Source organism: Macrobrachium rosenbergii, chromosome 4, assembly GCF_040412425.1.
Source record: "Macrobrachium rosenbergii isolate ZJJX-2024 chromosome 4, ASM4041242v1, whole genome shotgun sequence".
NCBI classification, from domain to species: Eukaryota; Metazoa; Arthropoda; class Malacostraca; order Decapoda; family Palaemonidae; genus Macrobrachium; species Macrobrachium rosenbergii.
In genome coordinates, this window is record NC_089744.1 from 44,094,807 (window position 1) to 44,110,658 (window position 15,852).

At 40.8% G+C, this 15,852-nt stretch overlaps 1 protein-coding gene across 21 annotated transcripts in view; it reads left to right on the forward strand.

Annotated features, from left to right (window-relative positions):
• Positions 1-15,852, forward strand: part of LOC136833716 (UDP-N-acetylglucosamine transferase subunit ALG13-like) — a 539,859-nt gene that overhangs the window by 41,899 nt on the left and 482,108 nt on the right. For all 21 annotated transcript variants that reach the window (XR_010851592.1, XR_010851593.1, XM_067095956.1 and 18 more), the window contains exon 4: positions 5,357-5,454. Coding sequence is in view for 19 of the 21 variants with exons in the window: in XM_067095956.1 (XP_066952057.1) it covers positions 5,357-5,454 (98 nt within the window). In the remaining 2 variants the exon portion in view is untranslated. The remainder of the gene's footprint in view (positions 1-5,356; positions 5,455-15,852) is intronic.

Genomic DNA, 15,852 nt, shown 5'->3' on the forward strand with positions numbered 1-15,852 from the left:
GCGCCCGGCGCCTGCCAACTCATGCCAGAATACCGCCAATGAGTGCCCAGCGCCTGCTGATCCACTTCAGAATTCCACCAATGAGCACCCAGTGCCCGCCGATTCACGCCAGAATTCAACCAGTGAGCGCCCAGCGCCCGCCGTCTCACGCCAGACTTCAGCTCTAGAGTGCCCGGCACTAACTCCAGAACTTCCAACGCCAACAACCGAATTCCCAGCTGCTTCTTCTGGAATCAATGCCCCTTCTTCGGCTATTCTGCCTTCCTCATCGGTCCAGCAAGATTCTTTAGCCCCACTCAAGCGCCAATTGACCGAGCTTATGGGTCTTTTGAAGAAATCCGCGTCTGCTCCAGAGTCCAAGGGTTGAAGAAATCTGCATCTGCTGCAGAGTCCAAGGATAAATCATTGTCTCCTATCTCCTCAGAGGAGGAAGAGATTGTTCAGGATACGGTTCCCTCTTCTTCCTACTCGTCTCTCCTGCGTTTCCTCGTGGATAATTACCCGGACTTCTTCATACCTGCTTCGCCTACTTCTCCAGCTTCTACCTACCTCATGAAAAAGCATTCATTGGAAAGTACCAGACTACCCAAGCTTGTTCTTTCCTCCTCGAAGAAAGCTCTCAAAGAAGTTCATGCCTGGCTGGCCGCTAAGAGAGAACAGGGCAAAGCGACTTTCACCTTTCCGCCCAGCAAATTGTTGAAGATGAGATACTCTTACTATGCCACCGGGGAAGCTCCTTCCTTGGGAGTTCCTGCCTCCTCCCAAGGGGACTTCTGTGGTCTGGTGGATTCATCTCGTAGAAAGACTTTATTGTCAGCCAAGATAATGTTTTCCTCAGCCGAACTAGACCACGTTATCAAGAATATTTTTAAGGTGTTTGAGATATTTAGTTTCTAGATTGGGCCATCAGGGCACTAGGGAGTAATATTGAAGACTGCCCAGATTTAGCCGAAGATCTTGCCCCCGATTGGCTAGGAGTTATTTCTTGCTCAGACAGAGCAATTAGAGATGGCTCTTTAGAACTCACCTCCCTTTTTACTACAGGTGTCCTTAAGAAGAGGGAGCTCTGTGTTTGTTCGCCTCGAAAGGAGTCTCACCGACTCAGAAGTCAGCTCTACTTTTCACTGCCTTAGACAAGTCTCACCTCTTTCCTCAACACATAGTGAAGGATATTCTTTTAGAATTACAAAGCAAGCCCACCTCTGACTTGTTGACTCAGTCCACTAGACGTCCTAAGAAGCCAGTGCCTTCTTCATCTAGATCATTCCCCTCTTCAGTCTCAACCCTTTCGCAGAGGGAGAGCTGCGACCCAGCCTCGACCTAGATCAAACTTCCGACCTCCTATGAAGTCTATTAAGAGGTCCTCTTTCAAATCCAACCCCAAGAAGTGAGGAGTTAGTCCTCCGCACCCAGGTAGGAGCCAGATTTCTACTCTTCTGGAAGGAATGGGAGAACAGAGGAGCAGACCCCTGGGTGATCAAAGTTCTCAAGGAGGGCTACTCCATTCCTTTCGTAAAGACTCCTCCTTTAGTTACATCCCAATCACCTTGACAGTGTACTCAAAAGGTTCCACGAAGTTTTAGGAGTACCTCTCAGTCATTAGTTTTTTAAGAGATTTAATTTTGGTGTAGGCTAGTGGTGATACCCATCAATTGGTTTTGTTTTTTGGTTGGTACTGCACCCTGAGCAGGGACATTTGTTTGGTCATCCTTGGTGTCTTATGAACCCTTCTAGGTCACAAGGATAAGAAACTTGCTATAGACATCCCACAGCTCCCTCACCATGTCTAGCAGTTAAGAAGAGCTCCATATTTAAGAGGCAGAATCAGTATGGATCACTCACTTAACAGGTAAGGAACTTAGAACTTTTCTTTTACCCAATAAAAGAAGGTTAACACAAACTTAATTATAGTTCTATTTATTCATGGTCCCGCCTCATTTAGTGTGGAAATCAGCAATGTAACTACTGGGTAAGTTACATACTTAAAAATGTCATTTTCATAATAAAATAAAGTTTTAAGTATACTTACCCAGTAGTTACATGATCAAAGCCCTCCCTACTCCCCTCTCATGAATGTAGGGCATGAACAACTGAAGTTTTTTGTTAAGGTAGTTCCTCACTCATCCACCAGTGAGTATGGGGGATATCTCCTAGCCGCCATATTGTTTTTTTGTTTTTGCTGGCGCAAATTTTGAATTCTATGCCGTTCGGTTTTGAAACAATAGCAATATAACTACTGGGTAAGTATACTTAAAACTTTATTTTATTATGAAAATGTAATTTTTTTTTTTTTCATTGTTTTCCATGAGTCAATAAATATTTGATATAAATCTGTGTGCTTATCTTGACTTTACGTATTGCACTGAATGTGGACCCCTAAACTGTAGGATTCTCTAAGAAAATATGAAAAATATTTATTAAAACATAAAAAAAATATTAAATTGAAATAAAATATGTAACTTATAGCAGATGAACTCATTTTTTCATTGCTTTCCGTGATTCAGTAAATATATGATAAACCTGTGTGCTGATCTTGACTTTACATAATGCAGTGAATTTGGATTTAAGTAAAATACATAGTGTACAGGAGGTGAGTAGACAAACACTTGCACATATGGAAAACGCAGTACAGCTGCTTCTGCTTGAGCTAGTTTGCCGATGTGAGAATGTACGCTGCACACTATTGGCTGATGGATGGGAGGCGACAAACCAGAGCACTGTTTTGTGTCCTGAGTGGTGATTGGCTCAGCAACCGTAGCATGTCTCCTTCATCTTCCGCATAGCAGCATCTTGCCTTGTCCATTCCACATTGATTGATATCTGATCACTGTCCATGATGTCATCTGCGGTGATGTGTTTTTGTTAAATTTCCATAAGACATTGAATTTTATTTGAAGCTCTACAGTGTCACCCAAACATTCTGCACCTTCTAAGGCTTCTGACACTGAGCCCAAGCACCAGAGGAAGATGCTTACCATCACAGAAAAGGTGGAACTCCTTGACATACTAAGGAAAGGGAGAAGCTACTCAGCTGTAGGCTTCTGTTACGGGATCAGTAAATCTTCGGTTCCCTACATAAAGAAGACGAAAACAATATAAGGACGATGGACAATGGCAGCGGTGTCTTTTAACAAGACTCCAAAGAGGGTGGTAACTTCCTGCAATAAGGCCATTGTGAGAATGGAGTCTGCAGTGGCCCTGTGGATCAGTGACTGCAGGAAAAAGAATATCTCCCTGAATACCAATACCATCCACACGAAACTTTTGCTGAAAGTGGTGACGTTTGCAACAGTGACAAGGACGAAGATGACGCAGAAGCAGGACCATCAAGTGCTTCTCCCACCAGACCAACCACATTTGGTGCCAGCAAGGGCTGGTTTGACAAGTTTCAGAAACGCGTTGGACTTGAGAGCGTTTCTCAGCATGGAGAAGCTGCCTCTATGGATAAAGCTGTAGCCGAGGAGTATGTGAGCAGCACATTCAAAAGCATCATCGAGGAAGGGGTTATAAGCCTCAACAAGATCATGGATGGTTCCACCAGTGCTTTATCCTGGAGGTCAAGCTATATCTGGCAGAAAAGGGCCTTGAATTTAAAGTGCTTCTGATCTTGGACAATTCTGGAGGCCATGCTGTCGATCTGTCGTACGATGGCGTTCAGATAAAGAGTTCTTGCTGCCAAACACCACATCACTGATTCAACCCATGGATCTAGGCGCTAATTGTGCTTTGAAGGCTCTCTATATGGAAAACGCCCTGCAATCCATTGAAACTATGGCCTCAGACAAAGACTTATTGCTAAAGGCGTGCTGGCGTGACTACACCATTGCATCCTGATGAAGTCCATCACTCTGCAGTAGATGAAGCCGTGAAGCTGGCAAAACTACTGGGAGGGGATAGCTTCAATGATATGATGCCTGATGACATTAACGACCTGATCAATGCCCACTCACAACTGTTGACGGATGAATTCCTGAAGGAGATGACAAAGTCAACGAGCGAAGAAGAGGAAGAGGAACAAGAGGAACTAGGGGTTGAAGGAGAGGAGGAGGTTGGCCTAACACTTGATCGCCTGGCAACCATGGTCAGAATGGCCAAGAAACTTCAGCAAGTGGCTCAAGAATGGGACCCCCAGATGCTCCGTTCGTTGCAATTCTGGAATACAAGTGAGGGTGGCATTTCGTTTTATAAAAACCTTCTCACCCAGAAAAAAAAGCACCGCATTTAACTCCCTATAACTATGTTCCTCACTCAGAAGAAGACACCAGTTATGCTTACGCCTTTAGCAAAAACAGAATACGAAGGCGAAGATACTGCACTACCTGATGAAGAGCTGTAATGCTCTTCTTGGCTGTGCAGTGCATTCATCTCATTGTCAAAAGAACTGCACAACTAATTCATCATCATCTTCAACATTCAAGTTTTAGTACCCATATAGAATTTTATATGTTAAAATTACATAGGTTTAAGTGTGTAGAAAGTGTTTAAGAGCATATGAAGTGTTAATAACAGTGTGGGAAAGGTTAATAACAGAGTGGGGAAAGGTTTATGTGTGGGGAGGGTTTATAAAGCCTTAAAATATATAAAAATAATAAAATAAATATAAGGTTGCTACTTCATGGATTTTCTCCTATCGGGAGCTCTGGTACCTAACCCCCACGATAGACGAGGGACGAACGTATAGAATGTCGAAATTTTAACTGTGAAGGAAGGGCTAATTTGTTGCATAGCTCGTTTGTGGATGAATTCTTACGAGAATTTAGGCCAGTTGAAAAAATAGTGTTCCTTAAGAAAATATATAGGTTATCCCTTGTTTCCATCAGAGATTGGCAAGCATTTTGATTTGAGAATAAAAGATTTTCATGTTTAGAATTTTAACATTTATAAAAAATATTTTATGGCTTTGTTGCCTCAGCGCTTGGCTTTTAAGTCTAAATTTCATAATCTATTCATTCAAATACAGAAGTATGGTGAAAAATACATTGTTTGTTTGTTACCATCACCCCAACCATGATGTCTTTTAAAAGCCATAACTAAAGTTAATGCTTTGATTGATTGCTATTTTGTAAAGTGGAATTTGTCATCTTATAATAAGACAGTATTCTGGTGATTTAGCCAGATTCTCAAATACATGGAAAAGTGCTAATTTTTAATAATGTTTTGAGCATGGTTCTTCATCTTTCAACAGCAAAGCCTTTCGTTAAGTCTTTCAAGTTTGCTTATTATTTTGTTGGTACCATACTAATTCAATGTTTACATTTATTTAATTTTGTATGTTTTATTTTTTACAGTTTTTGGATATTCCATTAGACCACTATTTGTATATATCTTACTAGCCATATTTTTTTGGTTTTAACAGTTTTTGGATATTCCCTTGGACCATCATGTGTACAATTTACAAGATGTTAGGGAATGGGGTGGACATCTGGAGATCATGGCCATGTCACGACTTTTCAAGTAAGTGTTAAGTATGCTTAGACTTCCAGTATCTCATATTTTGTTTTAATGCACTATATGTAGTAAGTTGCTTTGGTTGACCATGGAAACTACCTATAGTTATGGAATACTACTTGTCTTAGGTATTTATGAAATATCAATCCATGGCTGCCAGGCAAATGGATCAGTGCCATACTCATATGAAAATACAGGTGGTTTCTGATCCTTTAAGAAATGTGATAATCAGTTAAAGTTTGATTAATTTAATCAGATTTCACACCCATGATTTGTTCTCACAAGAATATAAACCAGATATTGTATACAGGAATATTTCACCACCAACTGGAAACAGTTATTGAAGCTTGGTAATAAGGTGGTAGGTATGTGAAAGGTAGGATGCAGAAATCTCCCTTTTAGGCTTTTAACTTGCCCTGTTGAAGCTTTCCAACTTTTATAAGGATAGTAATCTATTTTTTTAAATGCACTTCCTACAGCCCTTGACTGCCCTCCCCATCCAAATCACCATATTTCAGTATCCAATTCCCTTAGAGTTTTAGTGGGATACACACAATAACATCAGCTAGAGTTTTAGTGGGATACACACAATAACAAGCTGATGTTTCATGCTGCAAAATAAGTGGTAATGGAGTAAAGAAAATTGGTAATTAATAACTATACATGTATGTACTCATAATTAAAGCTGATATTCATTTAGACAAAATTAAATTACATTATGAAAGAGTTGAAAATAAAATAGTTGAAAAGAATATAAATCAAAAGAAATTTAGTGAACACATCCAAGAGAATGACCAGCTGCTCAGTCATTCTTTAAGGCTGACTAATAGGCATTATAATGGCTCACTGGCACTTCAGCTTGATGGACTTCAACTTATCAGATTTCATTACTTATTAGATTTAGCCACATTTAGTGAAAATAGAAATGTTCTCTCTCTCTCATGCGTGTTTTTGTTGACATATATTTATTTAATGTCCTAGAGGTTTTCAAGAGTCATCTTCTCATGGTCTTCATATTTCCTGTAGACATTCTATTTTGTAGAAGAGATGCTGGTCTTTGACCCCTTCTTTGGAATTTAAGCTCTGGAAGAAGCTGTAGGTTAGTTTTGAGAGTTTATGACTAACTCTCAGCAAGACTGCTATGGGTGATTGGATGATTCAGTTTGATTCCCTCCATTGTCTGTTCTTTAGTACCATCGAAGATGATGGCATGGTCTATGGCTGTCACTCATGGGGCTGATGTTCCCCTTTGGCCTTGGAGGCGATAAGATGTTGAAAGAGGATCTAGGAGGAGAGCCGGAAGTTGGGCTATGACCATTGATAAGCTACACAGAGAAGAGGCCCCATCCTTCGTTCTACAGTTTAATTTTTGTAGCATCTTTTGGCAGCATTTTATGGTTAATCCTAACAGTGCCAGGTGCTGTGGTTTCCTTGTGCCATAAAAATGCAAATAATGCAGGAGTGAAAAATAATTATCTACTCATAAGTGATCCCCTCATAAAAGAGATCTGCTTCATCCATCACCTGCATGACAAAATCATATGGTAACTCGTCTTCACTTACCTTTTGAGTTGACTGCTTAGTACCTTTATATGTCTTAAAATTTACCAAATACCCACTCTCAACTTCACACAGGCACCAGTGTTTTATGCCAAATCTAGTCTGGTGCTTGTTTGGCATATACTGCCTGAGATGAGATGTTCACCCTTTATACCCAGTCAAACTCTCATCATTTGAAATTGTTCTGCCAGGAACATAATTCATTTTTAAAGATAACTTGAAATGGTTTATTACCTGCTGAACCTTGTGCAACTGATAAGAAGCAAATTTTTTATCAGGAAGTTTTGAATTATCAGAAAAATTAGTGAAATTCAACGATAGTTCAAGTCTGTTAAGACTAAAATGTTGGTAAAATCAAAGTGTGGATTGGCTTGGATTACAAGTATTCCATGGTGACTTTAAAGTTTGTTTTAGTTTTCTGTAAAAGAAAACTATTGAGATGGCTATTTGTCTGTCTGTCTGCACTTTTTCTGCCCACCCTCAGGTCTTAAAAACTACTGAGGCTAGAGGGCTGCAAATTGGTATGTTGATCATCCACCCTCCAATCATTAAATCTAGCCTCAGTAGTTTTTATTTAATTAAGGTTAAAGTTAGCTATGATCGTGTGTCTGGCACTGCTATAGGTGCCAACAATACAGGCCACCACTGGGCCACGGCTGAGAGTTTCATGGGCCATGGTTGAGAGTTTCATACATCAACATCATTCCTCTGTGGATGCCTCCCCAACTCGGTCCTTGGTGGGCATGAGGGAGGTTGGAATGGCCTTTGTTTCTGTGAGTTTGATAAAGCTCAGTTCTCTTCATCTTCCTTTTCTTCAGTTTCATCTCCTCCTCTTCCTGATTCACTGTCTCCACGCCAGCAAATGTTGTATTGTGGGTGGATACATGTAAGGATTCAAAGGTTTACATCAGACTTTTTTTCTGTATTGAAACCTAACATTATCGACACAGTATACACACAAACATATAACCAAAGAGAATCATACAACTAATACTGTATAGTTTTATATATTATTAATTCCTTTCAAATTACAAGTACCATCTGACTTTTGATCAGCTCAACATATGACCAGTCATACATGCGACTGCACTTCTGGCAGCTGGGCAGGGCGGGCTGATGCATAAGAGTACACTGCCGTATGGCAGTTGACCTCTTGAGTCACTCGGCAATATTTCATTTTGGGGAACCTCTGTCATCACTCAGGCAGCATCATACAGTATTAACTGTATTTTATTATGTATGTACCTGTACAGTAAATTTACTTTGGCCCCTAAGAGGAATCTGAATCTAGCACAGGAATTTGTGGCAAGAAGCCAAGAAAGGCTCTTACTCATGACCTGAAGATGCAAGTAATTAAACAATATGAGGGTGGAAAAAAAAAGTCAGCAGCATTTCTGCGATCTTCAGCTCTCCCATTCTACTCTGTCAACAATACTTGAAGATGAAGAGCACATCAGAGAAGCAGTGAAATCTTCGTTTCCTGTAAAGTCGACAATTATCACAAAGAAACGTGAAGGCCCGATTGCCGAGATGGAGAAAATGCTCAGTGTTTGGTTGGAAGATTATCAGCAGAGAAGGAGGCCTCGCATTCAAACATATATCCTGAATGGTATATGATCATACAATTAAACAATTTAAGAATGTTTGCCTAGATAAGAATGTTTGCCTAGATTGGAAGGAATGACTAACAGTGTGATATTTGTACATCTAAAATAAAAATATTTACACCCAACTGCTCTGTTGCACACTAACATTTGATTATAGACCAGCTGCAGTCTATAACAGTGTACACTAAAAAATGTTTGATAGTTTGTGGCCCACGTAATAAGCATGAAAACCAGTCAAAAAGGCAAGAAAGGATAACTTAATTTTAATCAGTATGGAGGAGGAAAAAGAAAAAGGACAATAGCACGTGACCTAGAAGTTCCACATTCAACAGTCAACAAAAGATTTGTTTCAATGAACTCTGTAATTACCAAGCAAAGGCAGGGGCCAAACACCATTAAGCCTTATTACCATCCAGACAAAGGCTAGAAGTCTGCTTCAGACTCCTAAGGAATGTGCAGGTGATGACTGTCAACAAGAATTTGTCGCAAGTACTGGATGGTTCAAAAGATTTGGTTTGAATTATGTTTAGGTAACCGGAAAGGCAGCAAGAAAGTTTTTCGATAGTTTTGATGAATTCACAAAAGAAAAAGAAGGTATTACAATACAGTACAGTATTTCCCTTGCAAAAACTATGAGTTAATTACCATTCTCAGATAAGCTAAAAAAAAAAAAAACTTGAGTAAATGCGACAGCGTAAACATAAATGCATGTGCTGTACAGGCAGTCCCCGGTTATTGGGGGGGGGGGTTCCATTTCTGAGGGTGTGATGATAACCAAAAATTGGCGATTTCTGGGGGTTATCGGCGCCGAAAAACGCCGATTTTCGGTTACCAGCGCCTCTGTTAGGTATGTATCGGCGCCAATATCCAATTATCAGCGCCGATAAGCGGAAATCGGCGATTTTCGGCACCGAAAATTGCTGATTTTCGTCGCTAGACAAGCGCCATAAAACCGAATCGCTGTTAACCAAGCCCACCATTAACTGGGGACTGCCTGTACACATTATACACAACATTGTAAAAACGTTTTATAATAGTGTGATGAAATGGAAATTGGTTGAAATAAATAGTATAGTATATCTTAGTTTAACCAGACCACTGAGCTGATTAAAAGCTCTCCTAGGGCTGGCCAGAAGAATTGGATTTATTTTACGTGGCTAAGAACCAACGGGTTACCTAGCAACGGGACCTACAGCTTATTGTGGGATCTGAACCACATTATGACGAGAAATGAATTTCTATCACCAGAAATAAATTCCTCTAATTCTTCATTAGCCAGTCATAGAGTCGAACGCTGGGCCAACAGCGGGTTGAAATAAAACCAGAGATCAGTAATAATAGAGTACTTTCCAGTATTGTACAGAATTATTATTATGGTGCAATATTCATCAGAGTCAACGGAAGTAAGGTTCAACAGATTTCATTTTGGGCACAGTTACCACTGGCCATGAAGCATATGAAACGTAGATGTAAATGTGGGGCAAATTACAAAACATTGATATGAACTGGATAATTAATTAGTTAAATGAAACATAATACATAATCATAAGATATTATCCTGTGCACTTTAAATATATAAGTATGATACCTGTTAAAAAAAACAAGCTAAATTGTGTCTTTGCTCAGCACGAAATGCCACATGAAGGCTAGATGTAAACACACAGTAAGTTACAAACATGAGAGGTAAGTTACGCAAGGTTTCTGTGATATTACCAGATGAAATGGGAAATCAGTGATTACAATAAAACGTTCTGGGACAAATTTGAAGGCTGCAGACCCCCAACCCCTTTTGTTTTTAATGTCAAAACAGTCTCTGAAGTTCGCTAACTCTTTGAAGAGGCCAAGGCTATAAGGAAAACCGTCTTGAGGGTTAAATTCCTATGTGATAAAGCCTGTAAGGGTTTGTATGGACTATGCGTAAGATTTGTAAGCACCAGTGTTAGGTCCCAATTAGTAGGTTTAAGATCTCTCGGGGAATAGGAATGTTCAAAACTCCTGATAAGCATAGAGATTTCCCACGAAGACGATAGGTTCACATCCTTCAAATGTAGAACTAAATCTAGAGCAGCCCTATATCCCTTGATAGCTGACACCGAAGGAGTTTCTCCCTTCGGAGAAAAATGAGTAAGTCTACTGCTTGTTGAACAGTAGTTCCAACTGGAGAGAAACCCCCTTGACAACACCTATCCCAGTAGACGGCCCACTTTCCCTTGTGCGTGGCTGTAGAAGACCTTCTGAGATAACCAGACATTAGGGCGTAATGCAGGCAGGAATTGGACAAAAATAAATGGCATCTGGCCTGCTTTGAAGGCAGTCAAAGAACAACTGATGCGTTGTAGCTGGGATGGGTTGAAGTAGGTCGGCTGTACCTTCCTCTTTTCCGCCATCTTGGCTGGCTAGCTCTTGTTGCCACCAAAATCATTGTACCATTTTTTTTTAACTGGACTTCAGCAGGCTGTAGAGAATTTTCTCTTAACAAAGATTGCAGGTTTGTTATTTATGAAAAATACAAATTAATTTAAAATTTGTCATATTAATAATATCCTTTTAATATGTTTCTTCAAAACAACACTCTTAAGAGTCTAGTCTATGGCACAGTATGAGTGATGCAATACTCGCTAGTATAATTCGTGGTAAGGGAGCATAACAATGTAAAAAGGCAAATTTACTGAAGTCTTAGTAAAAGAAATTGATATAATCGTTATTGTAAAGAATGATAAAGTTACTGTATAAAAATATACTCATGGTGATTAAACCATGGTAGGCTGAAGGTAAAAGTAGGTTAGGTTATGGGGTAGCTTATATATACCTGTAGACTGAATTCCAAACCGATTTACGTTAACCTGTTAATTGTCACCAACGGAATATCTCGGACACCCGCATCTCATATCACATCGCCTTCAACGAAATAACACGTTCACCCTCTTTCAAGGCTGGTACTGCGCTGATCAAGCTCAGAAATCCACTTCACTCTTAAGCAAATTGTAGGAACATCATTCAGCAACACCATAAGCTAAATTTGGGGTAAATGGCAATTTTTTTTTTTTTTTTTTTTTTTTTTTTTTTTTTTTTTTTTTTTTGTGTGTGTGTGTGTGTGTGTAATGGAAAGACAGTCTGACAGAGTACATCTATCTCTTGCCTCCTGCTACGCTTCAGGCATTCAGTGGTAAACAATTGATTTCTTTTTGCTTTGATCCCATTTACTTCCCATTATGAGTGTTCTAAGGCAAAAGAAAAATCTTTTACCTCTAGAGATATTATCACTACTCGATGTAGAGACTTATGATGACCACGAGACTAGAGTAGCAGCTCAGAAGCCTCTAACATGGACTGAATAAGATTTATCTGATTCTGAAGAAAACCCAAATTTAGATTCGAGTATCACATTACCAAGTGACTGGACAGTGACCAGTAAGGAGAGGTGTCCTTTTACTTTTCAATCATCCAAAGGTGTGAAATTTATTGTTCAGGATCCCCCTCGATATGAGACCACCTTGACGTGGCGAGGGGGCTCTTGAACCCCAGGAATTTGTTCCTGGGTTTGAGTCCAAGAGTCTCATATACCATTATATGTTATTTTGGATTAAATTTGTGGAATTTTCCATTCTTAAAATTTATTGGACCTGATAAATAGGAAAAGATATCATAGCTGGGAATTGGTTTATATCCGAAGCTAAATAGTGAGAACTGTGGTAGGACCATCAACTGCCCGATAATGTTCAGACCGGAGAGTTACCAGATTGGTAACTCAAAGGCAGAACTATTCATTAGGGCTGGACCATGGATTCCGGGTGGGGTCTGGTTCTGTGGATAGGACTCTTGGCATTCTATCCGGTTTGTCCATAACATGATTAGGGTGGGGATGATTGTATTCTTGCAATACTCTCAGTCCTAGCAAGCAGGTTTGGCTTACACATGGGCCACTCTAATCATGTTGTGCCATCCCCTGTGGGGTGGGGTAGGGAGCTGACATTTGGGAGTCAGTTCTCACTTGTGCCATTGGTGGAAGAATGAAATTCCATGAAAAGCTGATGATATCTTTTTAAGGTTTTCAGGTTAATTTTGTTTTCCTCCCTCAAATCTTTATGCTAAGTGAAAATAAAGATTCGAGTTCCCGTGGGCCCTTTGATGGTAGTGACTCGGCACAGTTGACGACTGTTGGAACCTCCTGTAACAACCTTTCTTTGGAAAAAACAAAAAAGAATCCAAATTTAATCACACTGGAACCTTATACTCCAGTGCACAACAAATCGAAAAGGTGTAAATTCATCTTGACTCAACCTTGACTCACTTCGACTCCCTCTTTGGGAGTGAAAGTTGTTGGTCAAGGTTTCTAACCATGGAATCAGAACAAATCTCAGCCCCAGAGTTGGAAAACTTGGGAGCGTTGGGAAGCGAAAGGAGCAGAAACCTGGATTGTTGAAGTGTTGCGAGAGGGTTATTCTATCTTTCCTATGGAAGCTTCCTTTAACCAGCACGCCCATCATATTGGCGGCCTACTAGGTAGGCTCCAAGAGGTTTTCTGCCCTCTCCCAAGAAGTGTCATCACTCTGAGAAAGAAACCATCGAATTGGTTGAGGACACCTTCTCTCTGGGGTTCTACATTTGGCTGTTTGTAGTCCTTAAGGCCTTGGGAGGCTGAAGGCCAGTTCTGGATGTGTGCTCTGAATTCGTATGTCCAGAAAACCAGGTTCAAACTGGAAACGAGCCAGTTGTCCTTACATCCATTCGCCAAGGAGATTAGATGATTTCGATAGACATGAAGGACGCATACTTCCATGTCCCAGATCATCAGGACTCAAAGAAGTTCTTGTAAAGTTCATTTTCCAGGACAAGGTGTATCAGTCCAGAGCCCTTTGCTTCATCCTGTCCACGGCTCCACAGGTTTTCACACGAGTCTGCTCCCATAGCGAAATGGTTACATCTGATGGGGGTCAACATTTGCTTTATCTGGATGATTGGCTAGTCTGCTCCCAATCAAAGAACAAATGTGCGGAGAACCTTCACAAGAACCTTCTCCTAGCCCAGCCAGGAATTGTGCCTTCAAGTAAACTTTCAAAAGTCTCAACTGACTCCTTCTCAGGAGATAGCTTATTTGGGGATGAGGATAATCTCTGATTTTTCAGTTTTTTCCTTCCCCCCCAAAGGATAGACTCATGCCTTCAGAAGGTGGACAAATTCCTCTCCCTTCAGCCCTGCTCTGCTAACAGCTGGATGAGCCTGTTAGGGACCCTCTCATCCATGGAACAAATTGTAACCCTGGGAAGGCCACATATGAGAAATTTACAGTTCTTTCTGAAAGTTAGTTGGAACAGAAACAAAATGCCCGAATACTCTCGTTTTTCCAGTGACTCAGGAAATAAAGCAAGACCTGCTTTGGTGGAAATCAAGAGACAAGCTCTCTCAAGGCAAGTCACTCCTTCCTCTGAGCCCCGACCAAGTGTTTTATTCAGAAACATCAGACCTAGGTTGGGGAGGTCTCTGGCCTTTGGACTCCAGAACAGAAGGAGTGGCATATAAATGTAAAAGAACTGACAGCAGTTCACTGGGGATTGCAAGCATTTGCAACAGAAGTGACCGGAAAAAAAGTTTCTGTCCACTCGGACAATACATGGTACTGTCTATGTCAAGAAGCAGGGGGAAACGCATTCGTTTACCCTTTGCGAAGCAGCAAGTGGCCTTCTTATATGGGCGGATCAGAATCAGATGCAGATCCTAACTAGGTTTATTCAAGGGAGGTTCAATGTATTAGCGGACGAATTGAGCTGCCAAATACAAGTTCTCCCCACAGAGTGGACAAGAGACCCCCTAGTGTGCCTAGATCTTTGGAAACTGTTGGGAAAGCCAGTTCTGGATCGTTTTGCAACCGCAAAGAACCATTGTCTCCCTCTGTATTGTTCACCAGCCCCGGATCCTCAAGCATGGGCAATGGACGCAATGCTCATAGATCAGTCTGACAGAGACCTTTATGCATTTCCCCCATTCAAGATGGTGAGGAAAGTCATAAACAAGTTCCGAAATCACCAGTATGTAACAATGACCCTAGTAGCACCATTTTGGCCAGCCCAGGAATGGTTCCCGGACTTTCTAGAGCTTCTGATGGACTTTCCGAGGCTGTTGCCTCAAAAACCCAATTTACTCAGACAACTGCATTTCTGGCAGTTCCACATTCAGACTGTCGGCAAATTGGTACGAGCGAAAGGATTTTCAAAGGCAGTTGCAGACGCTATTGCTCAATGCAGGCGACAATCCTCAAGCAAGGTATATCAGGCTAAGTGGACAGTCTTCCGTGACTGGTGCAAAAGATGCAACATCTCTTCTTCTAAGACATCTGTAGCAGAGGTTGGTGATTTCTTCCTTTATTTAAAATCATCCAGAGGTCTGTCTTCCTCAACCATTAAGGGCTACAGAGCATTGTTAAGTTCAGTGTTAGACACAGGGGAGTAGATCTCTCTTCTAATAAAGATCTGTTGGATCCCATCAAGTCGTCCGATACGACTAAACAAAAAGAAGAAAAACTGATAGCCTGGAATCTGGACGTGGTCCTTAACCGGCTGTCAGAACCATGTTTCGAACCTCTTCAGTCAATCTCCTTGAGGGACCTCACAAGAAAGACCTTGTTTTTAGTAGCGTTAGCCACTGCCAAGTGCGTGAGTGAGCTACATGCAATAGACAAGAAAATTGGATTCTTTCAGGGTAACACAATCCGCTCATTTGCTCTAGGATTCTTAGCAAAAGGCGAGACCCCTTCCAATCCTTGGCCTTGCTCCTTTGTTATAAAGAGTCTTATAGACATTCTAGGTCCTGAAGAGGAAGAAAGGACTCTGCCCTGTAAGGGCACTAAAATACTATTTGCTAAGAACGGAAAAGATTCGTGGTGTGTTTAGCAACCTTTGATGCTCATTAAAGAACCCCTCTTGCCCTATCTCAAAAAATGCACTGGCATTTTTATGAAAGATCTCATCTTCTAGGCTCACTCAGATTAAGGAGGATTTGTTACCTTTAGTGAAGGTAAGAGCACATGAAGTGAGGGCGGTAGCCACATCTCTGGCTTTCATACATAATTTGTGTATTTCTGCTATTATCCAGACAACGTTTTGGAAATGCAAATCAGTTTTTTCATCACATTACTTGCATGAAATTGAAACTGTTTATGAAAATTGCAATACCTTGGGTCCAATTTTGGTTGCTGGCATGGTGTTTGGAGGAGTGTAGGAAGCATTCCTTCAATCCTTTT